At 40.0% G+C, this 20,896-nt stretch overlaps 1 protein-coding gene across 1 annotated transcript in view; it reads right to left on the bottom strand.

Annotated features, from left to right (window-relative positions):
* Positions 1 to 20,896, bottom strand: part of glra3 (glycine receptor, alpha 3) — a 68,149-nt gene that overhangs the window by 4,386 nt on the left and 42,867 nt on the right. Inside the window, exons 6-8 of the mRNA XM_060873192.1 lie at positions 19,083 to 19,220; positions 4,023 to 4,237; positions 2,862 to 3,011 (exon numbers count right to left, since the gene is read on the bottom strand). Of these exons, the coding sequence (XP_060729175.1) occupies positions 2,862 to 3,011; positions 4,023 to 4,237; positions 19,083 to 19,220 (503 nt within the window). The remainder of the gene's footprint in view (positions 1 to 2,861; positions 3,012 to 4,022; positions 4,238 to 19,082; positions 19,221 to 20,896) is intronic.

Below are 20,896 nucleotides of genomic sequence, written 5' to 3' on the forward strand. Positions count from 1 at the left end.
AACGTACAGAAACCACAGCTACACTGAGCGACACTATATTGACTAAGCAGCATTACATTAGTTAGTGTTGCATAAGTTTGGTTCTTAGATGCAACGTCTTTCCTCGCAAATGTTCTCTCTTTTGGTAACAGGGTGAATACTGAGAACTTTTTGTGCAATGTCGCTTTGTTTCTGAACGTGAGCAAAGCAAAATAGATGGTTGTTGATTTCAGGACTTTGCAAAGAACATCATGAATATTTTAGAGATTCGTTGGAGTTCCCCAGTCAGGGATTAACCTCAGCTGGTTCCTCAACACCATCTTCCTAGACAAGAAAACCCAGCTACGGTCTATCTCTACTTTCAATGAAGGATGAAAAATGTCCATCTCTACATGAGGTTAACTCCAGCTGATCTGGAACTGGAACCAAGAATCGATCCCGAGTACAGCAGCAAAGTCAGTCAGTGCTCTGATTCGCAGTTAGAACTTAAACCGTAAATTTTCCAATCCACAGTCTGCGCATCTGTTATTGGTTACAAAAGCAGAAAGTATGTTAAAGATACAATTCCTTCCATCCATTCATCAATCCATCCATCCACCCATCCATCCATCCACCCATTCTTCCACCCATCCATCTATCCATCTACCCATCCATTCAACCAACCATCAATCCATCCATCTATCTATCTATCCATCCACCCATCCACCCCTCCATCTATCCATCCATTGACCCATCCATTCATTCATCTTCTATACCATTTATCCTACACATGATCCATGGGGAACCTGGAGACTATCCCAGGGGACACAGGGCATGCCAACCCATCACAAGACACAGTACATAGGAAGAACATACTAACTCTACACACAGACACACACAGGTGGGAATGGAAGCAGGAATCAAACCTCCTGTCCTGGATATACAGATATTATTAAGTGACAAATTTACATTATCCTGCTCAGTTTATCCAGGGAACACAGGTCATGAGCTGGGAATAAATAAAGTGTACTGAAATCCAGAGGTGTGTTTTTGGATAGTGGAAGGAAACACATGTGAACAAACTGTGAGTCAGATCTAAAATGAGTCATAACAAATTATTGTGAGTGCATATGAGCTTCATATTAATACCACCGTGGAGTGAGACATTTAATCATCAACATGAACACAATAAAACCAGCCTCAGGGGAAAGGAGTTAAATATAATTATAAATGGATAAAAAGCGATATTATAAAAATAAACGATTTGCTCTAAAATTAAATCAACTTCATTATATCACCATGTCATTGATTATTTTTCAGCATGACGGTGTTTTATTTCTTTATATATTTTTTTTCAGAGCTGATGAATTTAAAACATTTACCAAACACAGACCAATGGAATGTTCAGAGAAAGTGGGTAAGAGATGGAAACACAGACACGTGTTGGATGACGAACGGGGTCAGGGTGGGAGTCACAGCACGGTCGCAGTGTTTACCCCATCCGTGGGATCCGCGGTGTGTGACTGATACCCGTACGTACGCTCGGAATTCTTTAAACCGTTCACACGGCAGAAAGACTCTGGGAGTTCCTCCTCGGACGTGCGACTGTACAACTTTTAGCATTCAGGAGTGAAGAGAGAGATATGACCAAAAAAAAAAAAAAAGACAAAAGACAAAAACAGCAAGCAAAACAATAAAGCATGCAGGATACTCATGAGTTGACAAACATTGCATGCATCGAATAAGGAAGAAAGACGAAAACAAAACCTAAGCATGTGTTTGAACAGGAAGTGAGATTAAACCACTGACCACAGTATGATAGTCAAACTATGTATGATGCATGCTGACTCAAAATACTTCCTACATGTACAGCTGTGTAAGTTGATGAAAAAATGAACAGCGGGAGTATTTTTGTTCTTTGGTTAACTGAAATAAAGAAATATACAAAGTCAGAGTCACCACAGGACTTCTACATACAGGAGTTTTAGATCATCTGCAATCCTGATCATTGGATGCAACGTTAGAGGTAAGTTGCACACTGTATATATTTTTTAACATCCTACTATAAAAAGTGATTCTATATTAAATCTTAACGAGCAACAGTTTTTAACACGTATGTAGCTGAATGCGCTGAATGCAATGCGACCCTTGTGACCTTGACAACTAATAGAAGCTCCAGAAACCAGATTTCATCAGCTGTCATTACACATCATGGCCTTCAGGTGGCAGTGTTGTGGAGCACGTGATTCATATAAACTATAATAATGAAGGGTGTGTGTGTGTGTGTGTGTGTGTGTGTGTGTGTGTGTGTGTGTGGTTAATGTTTGAGTTTAGTAATATGGCTTGCAGTTAATCCACAGACATAATAAATAAGCAGATTCACTGTCTATACAGCAATAAAACAGTAGAACAGAAACATCTAATATAAATAAAAACAATTAGTTCTGAAACACAAACATTCCTTTTATTCCTTTGTATATAATAAAAAAGAAAATAATATAATATAATATAATATAATATAATATAATATAATATAATATAATATAATATAATATAATATAATATAATATAATATAATATAAAAAGAGAATGCATCCATCCACCCATCCATCTAGCCATCCATCCAGCCATTCGTGCACCTTGCCATCCATCCATGCATCCATCCATGCATCCATCCACGCATCCATCCATCCATCCATCCATCCATCCATCCATCCATCAACCCACCTGCCATCCATCCATCCATCCATCCTTCTTTCTACCCTATGAAAACTGACGTTACATGTTTTCCTTCTTGCTCGGCAGACTTGCTACATTCTTTCCCGTTCTCTACATGTTGTCAGTACGTTTTGTCCGTTCTTTTACTATTCTCTATGTGTTCCATTCATCACCTTATATCTCACCTTTCTTGACTTCTTTCTCCTCCGATGGAAGCGCAGCAGCTCCTTGTGCTGCCTTGAGACAAAGTTCACTGCCGCGTACTCCAGCAGTGCCGAGAACACAAAGAGCAAACACACGGCCATCCAGATATCTATAGCCTTCACATAGGAGACCTGAATTACACACACACACACACACACACACACACACACACACACACACACACACACACACATCCTAGTTACTAGAGAGCTAATATAGATTAGAGTTATTAGAAAAGTTACTAAAGTTAATAGTTAATACAGTGTTAATGTAGAATTACTAGAGAGTTAATATAAAATTACATTAAGTGTAGTAAGTCTTTTGTAACTCTATACTAAATCTCTAGTAACTTTCTAATTACTATCTAGTAGTTAGTAGATAATTAGTGTTACAAGTGAGTTACTAGAGAGCTAATTTAGAATTACTAGACAGTTAATATAGAGGGTTATTAAAAAAGGTGTATTGGATATATCGTCGCTGTCGGGCGGAAACCTCGTATGTCCAAATTGGGTCAATTTCATATTTTTTCACATATCGATGCTATTGGTCAGTCCCCACGTGGGTCTGTTATTTTTACAAGTTATTAACCAATCTAAAGTCTTGAAAATAGCTTGAGCGCAAATCTCATAACTCCATTGGACACTTCAACTGTCCACCTCTTCCTCACTCCGTGGGAGAGCTTCACGGCATATTTCTCCTCAAGAAGAGTCGCAACGAATCAACACGTCTTCTGAGGTAAATGTCTTCAAAACACTGGGCTCAAAGAAAAAAAAATCTTGATCCCCGCTAGTTCTGGTGCTCGTCTGAGGACAGGAATTTAGCGCAAGACAATCCACTGCAACGCAGACTAAACCCTGTGCACTGCAGATAAGGTACGGCGTTTTTTTAATTTCCTGAAAAGTAACGGTTTTGGAGATACGAGGATTCCATCTGACAGCGATGATATATATATTAGAGTTTTATTAGGAAGGTGTTAAAGTTACTACAGAGATCTTACATAAGGTCTAAGCATTATTAGGGTATTAGGGAAGTTAGTGAAGGTCACAATATCTTATTATTATTAGAACATAATTAGAGAAAGTGTTTGAGAGTTTTTAGAGGGTTCTTATGCAGTTCATAGAGAGTTACTGGTGTAGTTTGACCTTAGGCAGAGATGTTCTGGACCCAGAGCTCTGTGTGGTCATGGTGAGCACCGTGGTGATGCCCAGAGCCACACGAGCAGGAGCAGCATCCATGTTGATCCAGAAGGACACCCAGGAGAGAATGACGATAAGCAGACTGGGGATGTACATCTGGATCAGGTAATAACCCATCTGTCTCTCCAGGTGAAAACGCACCTCAATGCATGTGAACTTTCCTGCAGGAAATGAAGTAAGGATTCAAAAACCACATTCAAAAAAAATAAATTACAGAGCTGTGATTAGAACCTAGCATAAGACATGAGTTTAAACCCCAGCATCACCAATCTGTTACTGCTGGACCAGTGAGCAAGACACTTAAACCTGACCTTCTCAGCTGGATGGAGAAATTAGCTAAATGTCAAAATACACCTATCACTTCAACACTTCAGCAAAAGGGCTTCTGATGAATGCCATAAAAATTAAACTGGACTAAGTCCAACCATTAACTAAAGAGTTAGTATAGAGTTATTAGAAAGTTACGAGAGAGGTAATATAGACTTTTAATAGTTAATCCAGGGATACTAGAGAGTTAATATAGAGATTAAAGTTAATAAAGAGTTACTAGAGCATTGTTAGAAAGTTAATATAAAATTACAAGTAACTAGAGATACGGTTACCAAAGGTTTAATAAAGAGTTAATAAAGAGTTACAAGAGAGATACTATGTGTTAATATAGAGTTATTAGAAAGTTACTAGAGAGTTAATACAGACTTAATTGTTAATCAAGAGATACTTGATTAATCAAGATCAAGAGAGTTATAAAAGAGAGTTACTAGCGTTTATAGTTAATATAAAGTTAAGTGAAAGTTACTGGATAGTTATTATAGAATTACCAGAGGGTAATTAAAGTGAAAGTGACGTGACATACGGCTAAGAACGGTGACCCATACTCAGAATTTGTTCTCTGCATTTAACCCATCCAAAGTGCACACACACAGCAGTGAACACACACACCATGAACACACACCCAGAGCAGTGGGCAGCCATTTATGCTGCGGCGCCCAGGGAGCATTTGGGGGGGTTCGGTGCCTTGCTCAAGTTGGGGTTCGGTGCCCGAGACACAAACCCACAACCTTAGGGTTAGGAGTCAGTCTCTCTAACCATTAGGCCACAACTTCAGGAAGGTCTATTGACGCATTAGAGAATTAGTAGAGAGTTATTAAAGCATTATTAGGGAGGTGTTAAAGAGCTATTATGTAGTTATTAGAGAGTTACTAGAGAGTTCTAATAGAGTTAACTCTTCTGTCCTAAAGATGTCGTAAAACTTACAGCTTTACCCCTGATTAGAAGAAGAAGCCTTTATTTTGTCACATATACATTACAGCACAGTTAAATTCTTAACATGTCCCAACTTTAGTGGTTGGGGTCAGAGCACAGGGTCAGCTATGATACAACACCCCTGGAGCAGTGAGGGTTAAGGGCCTTCCTCAAGGGCCCATCAATGGAGCTTGGCCGTCCTGGGGCTTGAACCCAGAGCCTTAACTGCTTGAGAGTCCACTGCCCCTATTACAAAACAAAGACTCTGACACTGGATATTCCTTCCTGAAAACTGCATCAGATTAAAAATTAAATATGTTTTTAATCTGTTTAAGTTTAAACTCTTCTGTCATCGCAGTGTTCAATTCAATTCAATACATTCATTCATTCATTCATTCATTCATTCATTCATTCATTCATTTTCTACCACTTATCCGAACTACCTCGGGTCACGGGGAGCCTGTGCCTATCTCAGGCATCATCGGGCATCAAGGCAGGATACACCCTGGACAGAGTGCCAACCCATCACAGGGCACACACACACACTCTCTCATTCACTCACGCAATCACACACTACGGACAATTTTCCAGAGATGCCAATCAACCTACCATGCATGTCTTTGGACCGGGGGAGGAAACCGGAGTACCCGGAGGAAACCCCCGAGGCACGGGGAGAACATGCAAACTCCACACACACAAGGTGGAGGCGGGAATCAAACCCCCAACCCTGGAGGTGTGAGGCGAACGTGCTAATCACTAAGCCACCATGCCCCCCCCCCCAATTCAATACATATCTAATTTTATTTACGAAGCACTTTTAACATTGGACATTGTCTCAAAGCAGCTTTACAGAACTTAAAAAAATACAGAAAGTTTATTATAAAAAGTTTAATATAATACAATCATTCAAGATTAATATTAGACTTATATTTAAATGTGTTTGTATTTATCCCCAATGAACAAGTCTGAGGTGACTGAGGCGACTGTGGGGAGTAAAAACTCCGTTAGATGGAAGAGGAAGAAACCTTGTGAGGAACCAGACTCAAAAGTGAACCTCATGCTCATTTGGGTGACACTGGAGGGTGTGATTATAAACTGTTATAAACACCAGAGAGTGTTATTATGAATAATGTCTTTTTTACAGTCAGATACAGTCTGATAATTGTGTATTGATGAGGAGGTTGTTGTCCTCAAAGACCACATGGAGTTGGTATCTTCTCACTGAATGTCTGAAGTCTTCATGAAGCAGAACACCTGGAGCTGCTACATCTCAGAGTAACGCTGATACTACAAAAGCATTTTCAGAACATATTACCATGAGCACATGTATAATATAGACCTTTATTTTGCAGCTGCTCTAGTTTATGGAAAGTTAATCGGCAGCTTCTGACTAAATCAGGATTTAGAAGTTTATCTCAGAATTTGGTGTACTGGGAGACAAAGAAACATACAAGTGTCAGTACTGTGTGTGTGTGTGTGTGTGTGTGTGTGTGTGTGTTCTCTGCTGCACCGAGATCAGAGAATTGTGAAAAAAATTTGTTTTGTATTTCAGGTCAGACAAGTCACACAGAAATGCATATTAGGAGTAAAAAGGCTCAGCGGTGAAGAACACAAAGCCATCAGTGTGTAGCAGTGTGTGTAGCTGTGTGTAACTGTGTGAAGCTGAACACACATCACCGCATTGCTCTGGCCTTGATGTAGCTCACTTTAATAAAACAGGCTTTGGCTCAGAAGCGAGAAGAACGTGTGCGTGGAAACCTTTTCCTGGGGAAGACAGGTTAGAGGTAATTATGAAAGATGACATTTAATAATGACACGTTATAGATTGTTAATTATGAAAAGGAGAAAGGTCACACACACACACACACACACACACACAGAAAAAGCTTGTTGTCATGGATACATTCCGGCATATGTTACAGTTTATTAGAAGTCATTATTCTAAGCCAATAGGAATCCAGAATTTTTTGCACAGTGTGATAAATATGACACATTCTAAAGGTTTTTATAACATACCTGTCGTAACATGTTCGTTACAACAGCATATGACAAGCTTTTCTATAACTCTGACATGACATTCTGTCATTTATGGACTTTTGTGACTCTCTTTAAAAGTCAAACCTGAGACAGATGACCAAAAACATCTGAACGCATCCCACGCTTTGAAACTGACTGGATCGGCTGGGACTCCCTGCCATCTTTATACCACTGTTGTCTCAGAGCTACTTTAAAATTGATGAGTGTGATAAAAAGATCCATAAAAAGACCAGACACTATTAGCTTATGCAGGCTTCATTAATCCTAATGAGCTCTGTTAGCCATTTCTGCGCTATGCTTTCTCTAAGGAGGAGCAGAAAACTCACTGTGAGGAACAATCACGAGGTTGGAAAATCCCACAGAATTAAATACACATAATGTGAGTTTCTGATTATCAACCGCAGAACCATGAATATCAGTCAGGATTTAACATGCTGCTAAAATCTCATGAGGATGTTGGTGCTGATGGGGAGATAACAGTATAACTACATTGTTACAGTCAGTACATTGTTACAGTCAGTACAGTGTTACAGTCACTACAGTGATACAGTCAGTACAGTGTTACAGTCACTACAGTGTTACAGTCAGTACAGTCTTACAGTCAGTACAGTGTTACAGTCACTACAGTCTTACAGTCAGTACAGTGTTAGTCAGTACAGTGTTACAGTCAGTACAGTCTTACAGTCACTACAGTGTTACAGTCAGTACAGTGTTAGTCAGTACAGTGTTACAGTCAGTACAGTCACAGTCAGTACAGTGTTACAGTCACTACAGTCTTACAGTCAGTACAGTGCTACAGTCAGTAGAGTGTTACAGTCACTACAGTGTTACAGTCAGTACAGTGTTAGTCAGTACAGTGTTACAGTCAGTACAGTCTTACAGTCACTACAGTGTTACAGTCAGTACAGTGTTAGTCAGTACAGTGTTACAGTCAGTACAGTGTTACAGTCAGTACAGTCTTACAGTCAGTACAGTGTTACAGTCAGTACAGTGTTACAGTCACTACAGTCTTACAGTCAGTACAGTGTTACAGTCACTACAGTCTTACAGTCAGTACAGTGTTACAGTCACTACAGTCTTACAGTCAGTACAGTCTTACAGTCAGTACAGTGTTACAGTCACTACAGTCTTACAGTCAGTACAGTGTTACAGTCACTACAGTCTTACAGTCAGTACAGTACTACAGTCAGTAGAGTCTTATAGTCACTACAGTGTTACAGTCAGTACAGTACTACAGTCAGTACAGTATTACAATCAGTATAGTATTACAATCAGTACAGTCTTACAGTCAGTACAGTCTTGCAGTCAGTACAGTGTTACTGTTACTACAGTGTTACAATCAGTACAGTGTTACAGTCAGTAAAGTGCTAGTCAGTACAGTGTTACAGTCAGTACAATCTTACAGTCAGTACAGTGTTACAGTCAGTACAGTATTACAATCAGTATAGTGTTACAGTCAGTACAGTCTTACAGTCAGTACAGTGTTACAGTCAGTACAGTGCTACAGTCTTACAGTCTTACAGTCAGTACATTCTTACAGTCAGTACATTCTTACAGTTAGTACAATGTTAGTCAGTAGAGTGTTACAGTCAGTACAGTGATACAGTCAGTATAGTGTTACAGTCAGTACAGTGATACAGTCACTACAGTGCTACAGTCAGTACAGTGATACAGTCAGTACAGTGCTACAGTCAGTACAGTCTTACAGTCAGTACAGTCTTGCAGTCAGTACAGTGCTACAGTCTTACAATCTTACAGTCACTACAGTGATACAGTCAGTACAGTGCTACAGTCAGTACAGTGCTACAGTCAGTACAGTCTTACAGTCAGTACAGTGCTACAGTCAGTACAGTGCTACAGTCAGTACAGTTTTACAGTCAGTACAGTGCTACAGTCAGTACAGTGCTACAGTCAGTATAGTGTTAAAGTCAGTACAGTGATACAGTCAGTACAGTGCTACAGTCAGTACAGTTTTACAGTCAGTACAGTGCTACAGTCAGTACAGTTTTACAGTCAGTACAGTGCTACAGTCACTATAGTGTTACAGTCAGTACAGTGATACAGTCACTACAGTGCTACAGTCAATACAGTTTTAGTCAGTATAGTGCTACAGTCAGTACAGTGATACAGTCACTACAGTGTTACAGTCAGTACAGTGTTAGTCAGTATAGTGCTACAGTCAGTACAGTCTTACAGTCAGTACAGTGTTACTTGAGGGTTTGATTTTATTTAGTATTCATTTATTTAATTATAAAATTTGAAAATCATCATTTCAATGAGTTTTTACATGAAAGGTATGTAAAATGTCGCATCATGAACACATCCACTTATTTAGCTTGCAATTATGTTTACATCTGTGTGTTATTTTTTCATGACACTTAATTACTAGAGTGAGGATTTTTTCACGGTCATAATATTAGCTTCGAAGTTGTCAGAAAAACTATGAAAAACTATAAATTTAATGAGACATTTATTACATTTCTGAAACTGCATTTCTCATAATGATCTCATAAAGTTTACACTAAAAGTTTAGACTCAAGTTTACACTCAAGATTAGAGTAAATTTAACAGTAAAGTTTATAATAAGGTTTTCAATAAAGTTTACATTCCATCCATCCATCCATTTTCTACCGCTTATCCAGGGCCGGGTCACCGGGGGCAGCAGTCTAAGCAGGGACGCCCAGACTTCCCTCTCCCCAGACACTTCCTCAAACTCTTCCAGGGGAATACCGAGGCGTTCCCAGGCCAGCCGAGAGACATAGTCCCTCCAGCGTGTCCTAGGTCTTCCCTGGGGCCTCCTCCCGGTTGGACATGCCCGGAACACCTCCCCAGGGAGGAGCAGCGGCTCTACTCTGAGCTCCTCCCGAGTGACCGAGCTCCTCACCCTATCTCTAAGGGAGTGCCCAGCCACCCTGCGGAGGAAACTCATTTCGGCTGCCTGTACCCGGGATCTTGTACTTTTGGTCATGACCCAAAGCTCATGACCATAGGTGAGGGTAGGAACTTAGATCGACTGGTAAATAGAGAGCTTCGCCTTGCGGCTCAGCTCTTTCTTCACCACAACAGACCGGTATATCGACCGCATCACTGCAGAAGATACAGTACACCGATCCGCCTGTCGATCTCCCGCTCCATCCTTCCCTCACTCGTGAACAAGACCCCAAGATACTTAAACGCCTCCACTTGAGGCAGGAGCTTTCCACCAACCTGAAGGGGGCAAGCCACCCTTTTCCGGTAGAGAAGTTTACATTAAAGTTTACAATAGTTACACAAGTTTATAGTCTGTTGCTACATGATGAATTTTGTAAAGCTTTGCAGTGTGTTGTAACATTTCTTAGTGTAATTTGTAATGACGTTTTGTAAACTGCTGAAACACTGTAAATTCTAATCTGTTGTTACATGATAAAGTTTTGCAGTCTGCTGACAAACTTACTTTAAAGGTGGGGTCTCCGATATTTGAGAAATGCTTCTGAAAACTGCCTTAGGCCACCAAACAAAACAAAAATCAAAACAAACGCGTAGCCAATGAGCAGAAAGGGGCGGGTCTTCTCAATATGGAAGGAGAGAGTGTTCAGTGCGCATGTGTGACATTAGCAGAGAGCGGTTTTAACATTGACATGGAGAATAAAAACAAGTTTCCCGAGTCAATAACTCCTGAGCTAAACGCTGTTACTACACAAAACACGGTTGTAGCTGCGTCTCTACATTACTACGATAGAAAAGAGGTGTTATTTGTGTATTAACAGCGTTTAGCTCAGGAGTTATTGACTCGGGAAACTCCAATCTGTGAATATGTGGCCAACTTCCTGCTCCTTCAGTTCTCTCCAGCGCTGGAAAGCTGATCCTATATTAACACGTCCTACTTCTTACCTTATCTTAAGCCTTTCTTCTCTTTCTTTCTTTGTTTTTATCCTCCATGTCAATGTTAAAACCGCTTTCTGTTAATGTCACACATGCGCACTGAACACTCTCTCCGCCCACATAGACAAGACACGCCTCTTTCTGCTCATTGGCCACAAGTTGTTTAGCTTGTCGTCCCGACTCAGTTTTCTGAAGCATTTCAGAAGACCCCACCTTTAAGTCCTTATCGCCGTGTTTGTTCTATGTAGCTCTTTGGTCCTGGAGAAATGTTGTCTCATTTCACTGTGTACTGCATCAGATAAATATGGTTAAAATGACAATTAAGCCTTCTTGACTTGACTTTTTTTGTTGTTGTGAAGTACTTCAGAGTTTTGTAGCATGTTCTACAGTTTTTTTTTAGACTGTACAATGCAAAATATCTTTGGAACAGAGAAATACTGATATTATGTAGAGACAAATGTAATTAGAACAAACATTTGTGGTTAGCTGGGCAATGCTACAATGCTAACTGTTAAATGTTTTGAATGTTGAATTCGCAATTTTTAAATGTTAAAATGTGTCTAAAGATTTAAAATGAAAATATATTAAGTGTGTATTCATTAACTGGTTGTTAGGATGTTGCTATTGTATAAAAACTCTTCTTTACACCACTGATTATTATTCTATAACATCATTTCTACATTGTGTTTATTCATTAATAAACTAGTTCAGAATTCATTTGATTTTCAAATCAGGTTTTATATCTCAAGCTGCTCTATAAATACCGAAAAAGCTTCACCCTGTTAGCTACGTATAAGTCTATAGATAACACTGACCTGATAATTGAGGGTGTAAATCTAACCAAAAAAAAATGTTTCAATTACAGGCTTCTTACTGCCAAGGTCAAACTTTGACCCTTGACCTGGAAGTAGTCACTGATGTCACATATATATTTTATACTTCCAAGGACTATCGGGACGCAGTACAGGAGTGGGAAAATAAATAACGGGGTTTCGTACGCTGGCTAACAGACTTTATTATAATGTCGCTTGGACTACTGTAGTAACAAGTGCTTTTACTTTACACTGCATAGTTTTGTTTGAGTTCTGATTTAAAACTCAATAGTAGTACTAATAATAATGATCATTATTCTTTGTCTACTCATCTACTCGTTGTTTTAGCTGTATAAAGGATCATTTCTTAATTATTTACACAATAGCCCAAAAATCATCAAAAAGACAACAAATTGAGTCTAAAAATTTCTAAAAAAAAAAAAAAGGTGTTTTTTTTGCCTGTAAAGACAGTGAAGACTGAAGCTGACACTGACTCCACAAATGGTGCAAAACCTTCTGATCCATTTTTTAATCGAATCGATCAGAATGCCGTCTGATCACAAGCTTCAGTAGAAGAGATTAGACATGAGAAAAGTCGGAGCTTTTGTATGAAGCGTTTAACATGGACATTATGGTGCGTTTGCTTACATTTAAACATGAAGGCAGAACTAGTGTGAATGAATGTTTAATGAATATTAAATACTCAGGATATCTTTCTGTTTTAAATATTTCAAAATTCTGAAAGGGAATAAAGCGGTCGGCGCTGTTTTTTGTTTGCTGTCTTTTGTGTATTGTCTTTTTTGTATTTTGTGTATTGTCTTGTAACCTTTTGTCTGCACTGTCTTTTGTCCTGCACTGTCTTGTCCTGCACTGTCTTGTCCTGCACTGTCTTGTTTGTATTGTCCTGCACTGTCTTGTCTGTCTTGTCCTGCACTGTCTTGTCTGTCTTGTCCTTCACTGTCTTGCCTGTCTTGTCCTGCACTGTCTTGTCTGTCTTGTCCTGCACTGTCTTGTTTGTACAGTATTGTCCTGCACTGTCTTGCCTGACTTGTCCTGCACTGTCTTGTCTGTCTTGTCCTGCACTGTCTTGTCTGTCTTGTCCTGCACTGTCTTGTTTGCATCGTCCTGCACTGTCTTGTCTGTCTTGTCCTGCACTGTTTGCACCAGGTTGCACAGTTGCACTTTATGTATCTAGGACTAACTTACTAAGTCCTTATAGCCCTGTCTTTGTTTTATGTAACACCCTGATCCTGGAGAAACGTTGTCTCATTTCACTGTGTACTGTAACAGCTATATATGGTTGTAATGACAATAAAAGCTTCATGACTTGACTCGACTTGAAATCCAAGGGTTTCGATGAGGCATATTTTTATATGACACATCAAGTTTATTCTACAGAAGAAAATTAAACAGAACTATTTATCATTTATTCAGTCCGATATTTTTATCTAACATTAATATTTATTTGATCTTATATTAAATCCAATGCATCTACGGGTTAAATAAACGAATCGCTCCATGCTACTTGGCTATGCAGAGATTTCCCTGTCGTTTCCTGCTTGACAGCGTTTGACTTCCTCATCTCAGTCATCCCGTTGCTCCATTTGACTAAACAGAATTCCTATGTGCATCGCTGACATGGAAAATGGCCCACGTCAGGCATCGAGTTATTGACTGACACTCGACATGGCTGCTGCAGAGCGGCCTGGAGGTTAAGTGGTTTCAGTCAAGCTGAGGCACAGTGTCAATCAGCGTGAAACACAAACGGCATGGGTCTGTGCTAGAAGATGCCAGAGACAGAGAGAGTGACTAAAATAGGAATGAAACTAGAAGGATATTCTGTTTGTACTGTTTTGTATTTATACTGTATTAACAATTTCTATGAGACATATATACATATAATGCCACATAAAGTGATGTGATAGCCTAGTGTTTATGGTGTTGGTCTACCAATTACTGTATGAGTTTGTATCCCAGGTACACACATATACCACTGCTGGGCCCCTGATCAAGGCCCTTAACCCTCAGTTGCTCTGGATAAGGGGTTCTGCTAAATGCTAAATGCTAAATGCTGTAAATAAAGCTCTTCTGGTGTGCTATTAACTCTACAAGTATGACACCATGTATAACAAGGAATATGTAGTGAGTCAGATATAAGAAAAAATATTCCATATAGTTTTCATTAAAAATATTACGTTTATATCCCTTCATCCAAGTAGGAAATTCTATCTATTTTATCTACATTTAATTCTATACTATTTTCCTTCCAAGAACAGTAAAATAAATCGTTCCGGTTTGTTTGAACCAGAAATGTGAATTTGAATTAGTTGTATGGGAACGTTAATATCCGAGCGAGCTGTTGCTATAGAAACTATCCCGTATTAGAACGATTGCATTCAATTTCACTAAAGCTGTGATTGTGCAGCTGGACCAGTGTCACATCTGTGGTTCTAGAAAATTCACCAACCATCTTGACTGCGTTGTGATAAAGAAATGTTGAAAAACTGAAACAAGTTTCCCAGAGAAGTTCAACAAAAGGAGAAAATGAGTCTGTATGAGCTTCTGAGTCACGGCAGTGTAAATGAGGAGTGTATAAATAATTGTGCATCACAGAAGCATGAAGGAAAGCTCTTATGGTGCTGGATGAGTCTAAATGACTTCCTCTGTGAAAGAAATCATCTTTTTTGTACTGACACAGTTTCAGACAGCTGTCCTAGATAAACACAAAGCAGCGCAAAATTAACACACAAAGACACTGCAATGTCCTGATGCTTCAGACACACATCCTATAACACTGCATGCTTGGTCAGCATCCTCTTTTCTGTCTGGGTCAAGTGATAAAACAGACCATATACCGTACGAGTTGGAGGAACAAAAAAAAAAAAAAAAAAAAGCAGAGCGAGGAAGAGAAATGGAGATGGAGAGAAAGACATCACAGTCAATAATGAGGTCCATTAAAGACATCATTCTTACAGCTCATTAACTGTTACTCATTAGTCAATGTGTTATTAAGCTTGATGATTAGTTTCACACACACACACACACAGACACACACACACGCTGACGATATTAATAATAATAACACAGTTGCGAGGCTATCGCACTTATGTAACTTACACCTACAGTCTACACCCTGGTGAAATTTTACAGTAACCTCGTTATTGCCAGAGAGTCAACAACACACACCATCCAAGTCACAGTGTAGCACATCGCTTTATAGCTCTTTATTCTTATCCTTATCTTCATTATATCACCATGTAATAGAAATGATTCTTATTAAGATATTAACTAGTATAATTTAGCAGAAAACTCTTAACTATTCTGTGTCAGAAGCAGACTGAGGACACACAAGCAGATGGGTTTTATTAGTCCAGAACCAGGCTAAGCTAGAAACAAGAAAGCTAGAAAGTGACAAGCAGGTGCAGAAAAGTCTGGAAACTGGGTAATCTGGATGTTAGGACTAGACTACCTTTCAGAAACTGGGTAATCTAAAGGTCAAGACCAGGTCGCATTCTGGATCTGGGCAATCTAAATGACTGTACCAGGCTGTGGTCTGGAAACTGGGTTAGCTGGAGGTCAGGACCAGGTTACAGTCTGAAAATTGGGAAATCTAGAGGTCCAGACCAGGCTATGGTCTGAAAACTGGGTTATCTGGAGGTCAGGATCAGGCTATGGTCCAGGAAACTGGGTAATCTAGAGGTCAGGACCAGGTCACAGTCTGGAAAATGAGCTCCCTGTCCTGGAGACTACTGTACAGCGAGTGGTAATGGACCAAGGCTAGGAATGTAGTGTCTCCATTGTGGTCTGGGGAGTGTTTCATACCTTGGAGGCAAACAGAGAGAGAATGAGAAAGAGCATTTTCTTCTCAAACAGGAGAACATCTAGAGCTTGGACTCTTCTGGTCTTGTCACACCACACCCCTTACTTTGAATGAACTTGCACAAATAGCTTTGGGATTCTTTGCATAACACAGTTTGCAAATGCACTATAATTGTACACCCATCATCAAACAATCTTGACTCATTTCATTCAGTCAATATATCTATCATTGTATTAACATATGACTTAATTTACTGTATTCACATGCCATGTTTTCACGGATTGCTTGGACAGTACACATACAGACCACCAGAGGGCAACATGACAGGGCATTTTCTATGTCACTGTTGCGTTTTCATGTGTTTTTGCCCTGTCCCGATCTCCTGAAATTGCATATTTGTTCCACATGATCTTCAGATTGCTTGTTGCCCTTGCTTCCACTTATTGCCCCTATATTACCTGTTGTTTTGTGTTAGTCTTTGCTGTCTTTGTTTCCTGCTGCCTGTTTTGCTTTGTTCACGTCTCCTTTGCTGTTGTCCCGTGATCCCCATCTGTTTTTGTATTTAAAGTGGCTCAGAGTAAAACCTATTGTTTTATGTGTTGTGTTATCTTTATCTTTTCAGTCCCTATTAGTGCTATTTGCAGTTCCCATTTTTGTCCACTGGGTGCAATAATAACTCAGTGGAGCATCAACAATATGAAATAAATACGTCACATAAACAATACATAACTTTACCAGAGCTTTAACCATAGAGTCACCACATCCACATCAGCCACTTATATCTGAAAAATAGCAACATTTATAAATAAAATTCGTTGATCACAAGAAAGAGGTGATTAGAATTTAAACGGAATTCATTGAACAGCTGATATAGAAGGTGGTCCTACACCCCAGGACACACACCCACACACACACACACACACACACACTTTGATATGTTCTCTAGTCCCCATAAGTCACTGCAATATATTTCTTTATGGGATTCTAATATGTTTCAGGTTTCTGAAGCAAATAACACCTGCTTAAGGGAAAATTCACTGTGTGTGTGTGTGTGTGTGTGTATGCATGTAAAAACACACATTACAACTAAAACGTGGTCAAAAGGATGTGTGTTGTAGCTTTCACCATGTTTCCTGTTTAAAATTTAGACATACAAAAAACTTATTGACTTTCAGCTCGGCAGATTCTTTCATCCAAAGCCGCTTATAGAAGGTTAGGGGTCATACTGAAGCACTAGTGGTGTTAATTCATTAGTGTGTATTTGTGTGTTACAGACATTGCAAGCCTCATGCCTGTCCTTCAGTGCTCAGTTATTTCAGACCTGTGTAATTTGGAGCATGTCGTTCGTTTGCTCCACTTTAACCACAGTAATAAATTATCTGGGGTTTTTTTGTATTATGCCTCTCTGTGCAGAATCGATATCAGTACGGCGTTCAGGGGACAATACAGATTCAATTTAAGCAGGAGATGTTTCTGAGGAGGCTCGAGAGCATTCTGAGTGACAGCCGCGTCTCTTTAGGGTTCCACAGAGACCTGAAACAACCTCAGTGAGATGTCCGATCTGTCAGAGATGTGTGAATCATTCTGTACACAATTCAGGGAATGAGTCACCAGTGTTTTAGTCTCTCTCTCTCTCTCTCTCTCTCTCTCTCTCTCTCTCTCTCTCTATCACTCACTCTCTCTCTCTCACACACACACACACACACACACACACACACACACACACACACACACACACACACACACGGCCTAATGGTTAGAGAGTCTGACTCCTAACCCTAAGGTTGTGGGTTCGAGTCTCGGGCCGGCCACGACTGAGGTGCCCTTGAGCAAGGCACCGAACCCCCCCAACTGCTCCCTGGGCGCCGCAGCATAAATGGCTGCCTACTGCTCTGGCTGTGTGTTCACTGCTGTGTGTGTGTGTGTGTTCACTGCTGTGTGTGTACACTTTGGATGGGTTAAATGCAGAGAACAAATTCTGAGTATGGGTCACCGTACTTAGCTGTATGTCACGTCACGTCACTTTCATACTCTTGTGTTTCTAACAGTTTATAATCACACTCTGGTGTATATAACAGTTTATGATCCCACTCTCTGGTGTATATAACAGTTTATAATCAGACTCTCTGGTGTTTATAACAGTTTATAATCACACTCTGGTGTATATAACAGTTTATGATCACACTCTCTGGTGTATATAACAGTTTATAATCACACTCTCTGGTGTATATACAGTAACAGTTTATAATCACACTCTCTGGTGTATATAAGAGTATAAAATCACACTCTCTGGTGCTTATAACAGTTTATAATCACACTCTGGTGTATATACTGTAACAGTTTATAATCACACTCTCTGGTGTATATAACAGTTTATAATCACACTCTGGTGTATATAACAGTTTATGATCACACTCTCTGGTGTATATACAGTAACAGTTTATAATCACACTCTCTGGTGTATATAAGAGTTTATAATCACACTCTCTGGTGCTTATAACAGTTTATAATCACACTCTGGTGTATATACTGTAACAGTGTATGATCACACTCTCTGGTGTATATAACAGTTTATAATCACACTATCTGGTGTATATAACAGTTTATAAGCCCACTCTCTGGTGTATATAACAGTTTATAATCACACTCTCTGGTGTTTATAACAGTTTATAATCACACTCTCTGGTGTATATAACAGTTTATAATCACACTCTCTGGTGTATATAACAGTTTATAAGCCCACTCTCTGGTGTTTTAACAGTTTATAATCACACTCTCTGGTGTATATAACAGTTTATAAGCCCACTCTCTGGTGTTTTAACAGTTTATAATCACACTCTCTGGTGTTTATAACAGTTTATAATCACACTCTGGTATATATAACAGTTTATAAGCCCACTCTCTGGTGTATATAACAGTTTATAATCACACTCTGGTGTATATAACAGTTTATGATCCCACTCTCTGGTGTATATAACAGTTTATAAGCCCACTCTCTGGTGTATATAACAGTTTATAATCACACTCTCTGGTGTATATAACAGTTTATAAGCCCACTCTCTGGTGTATATAACAGTTTATAATCACACTCTCTGGTGTTTATAACAGTTTATAATCACACTCTCTGGTGTCACCCAGATGAGGATGAGATTTTATATCAATAGAGTGTTAGCTTTTCCCTGCTGTAGTGCTTGGACCCACATTGTAGAGAGAGTGTAGAGATGGGATTCAGACCTGTGTTGTAATGCTTGGTGCAGTATCTGAGGTCAGTCTCGCCCTTCAGGATGAACTGAGGAAGCGTGAGTCCTTCAGCCACCTGTACAGGTCCCTTCTCCTGCCACTCAAAGATCAGATCGTTCATGGTGTATCCGACTGCAGAGACAAGAGAGAACAAAAGAGAGTCATGCATAAGTATTCACCCCCTCTTGAAGTTTTCCACATTTCAGTGGTAGTGAAACTGAACTGAACTTTTCATTCATTCATTCATCTTCTGCCGCTTATCCAAACTACCTCGGGTCACGGGGAGCCTGTGGCGTCTCAGGCGTCATCAGGCATCAAGGCAGGATACACCCTGGACGGAGAGCCAACACATCGCAGGGCACACACACACTAGGGACAATTTTCCAGAGATGCCAATCAACCTACCATGCATGTCTTTGGACCGGGGGAGGAAACCGGAGTACCCGGAGGAAACCCCCGAGGCACGGGGAGAACATGCAAACTCCACACACACAAGGTGGAGGCGGGAATCGAACCCCCAACCCTGGAGCTGTGAGGCGAACGTGCTAACCACTAAGCCACCGTGCCCCCTGAACTGAACTTTATACTTATAAAAACTACATAAAAATAAAATCATCAACAAATTCACCCATTTTAAATAGGTAACATAAAATAGGCGTCGCTGTACTGTATAAGCACTGATTGAGACATATCAGGCAATTCTCTGAGCTTTACACGAAAATCTATTGTCATATTTGGATATCAAGAAGCTCATCGTTCTCCTTTGCTGCTTCTTTGTGCTTCTTGACTGAAACACCAGAAGCTTTTCTGCATAATAAAACAGCTCAAGGCCCAGAAACGAAGACGAAGTGTGTCTCTGAGCACTAAATCGTGCCATCGCAAATATCCCCAAGGCTAACGGCGGCGGAACCGAGATGGGGTGTAAAAATGTTGAAATAAATCAGAGCTGATGTAATTAGAAAGAATCTTGAGGTTCTTTATTTAGCTCCAGCACCCATTTAGACTCTCATCTGATGGAGGATTGAGGCGGCTGAATGGAGAAATGGAGAATTACTTTGCATAAGTGTTTTTCTCTCAACCGCTTCGCCAAAGTGCACTTCTTTTTTTTTCTCTTGCTCCTCAGGAGGACAAAACTTGAATATTTTAGCATCCAGGTGTTTGATATTTAAATAATTTCAATAATGATAAATATGTGTTGAGGCCGGGCACGGTGGCTTAGTGGTTAGAACGTTCGCCTCACACCTCCACGGTTGGGGGTTCGATTCCCGCCTCTGCCTTGTGTGTGTGGAGTTTGCATGTTCTCTCCGTGCCTCGGGGGTTTCCTCCGGGTACTCCGGTTTCCTCCCCTGGTCCAAAGACATGCATGGTAGGTTGATTGGCATCTCTGGTAAATTGTCCGTAGTGTGTGAATGCGTGAGTGAATGAGAGTGTGTGTGTGTCCTGTGATGGGTTGGCACTCCGTCCAGGGTGTATCCTGCCTTGATGCCCAATGACGCCTGAGATAGGCACAGGCTCCCCGTGACCCGAGGTAGTTCGGATAAGCGGTAGAAGATGAATGAATGAATGTGTTGAGGCCAGAAATAGATGTCAGGAGTTTATGTCTTTTTAGTATTTTGTTTAATTAGATCAGTTTTAATAATCGCTCCATTGGACCGGTGTTTTCATTACAGTCGACTGTGTAGAAATGGAATAAAACACTTTGCGTTTTTTGTGTTGTTACAAGAAAATTGCCATGGTGGACCAAGTGGATAAATCTCTGGGTTGTTGATTGAGGTTCATGAGGTTCCTTATTTAAATAGTGATTTGTT

The sequence above is a fragment of the Tachysurus vachellii genome, chromosome 6 (assembly GCF_030014155.1).
Source record: "Tachysurus vachellii isolate PV-2020 chromosome 6, HZAU_Pvac_v1, whole genome shotgun sequence".
In the NCBI taxonomy this organism is placed as follows: domain Eukaryota; kingdom Metazoa; phylum Chordata; class Actinopteri; order Siluriformes; family Bagridae; genus Tachysurus; species Tachysurus vachellii.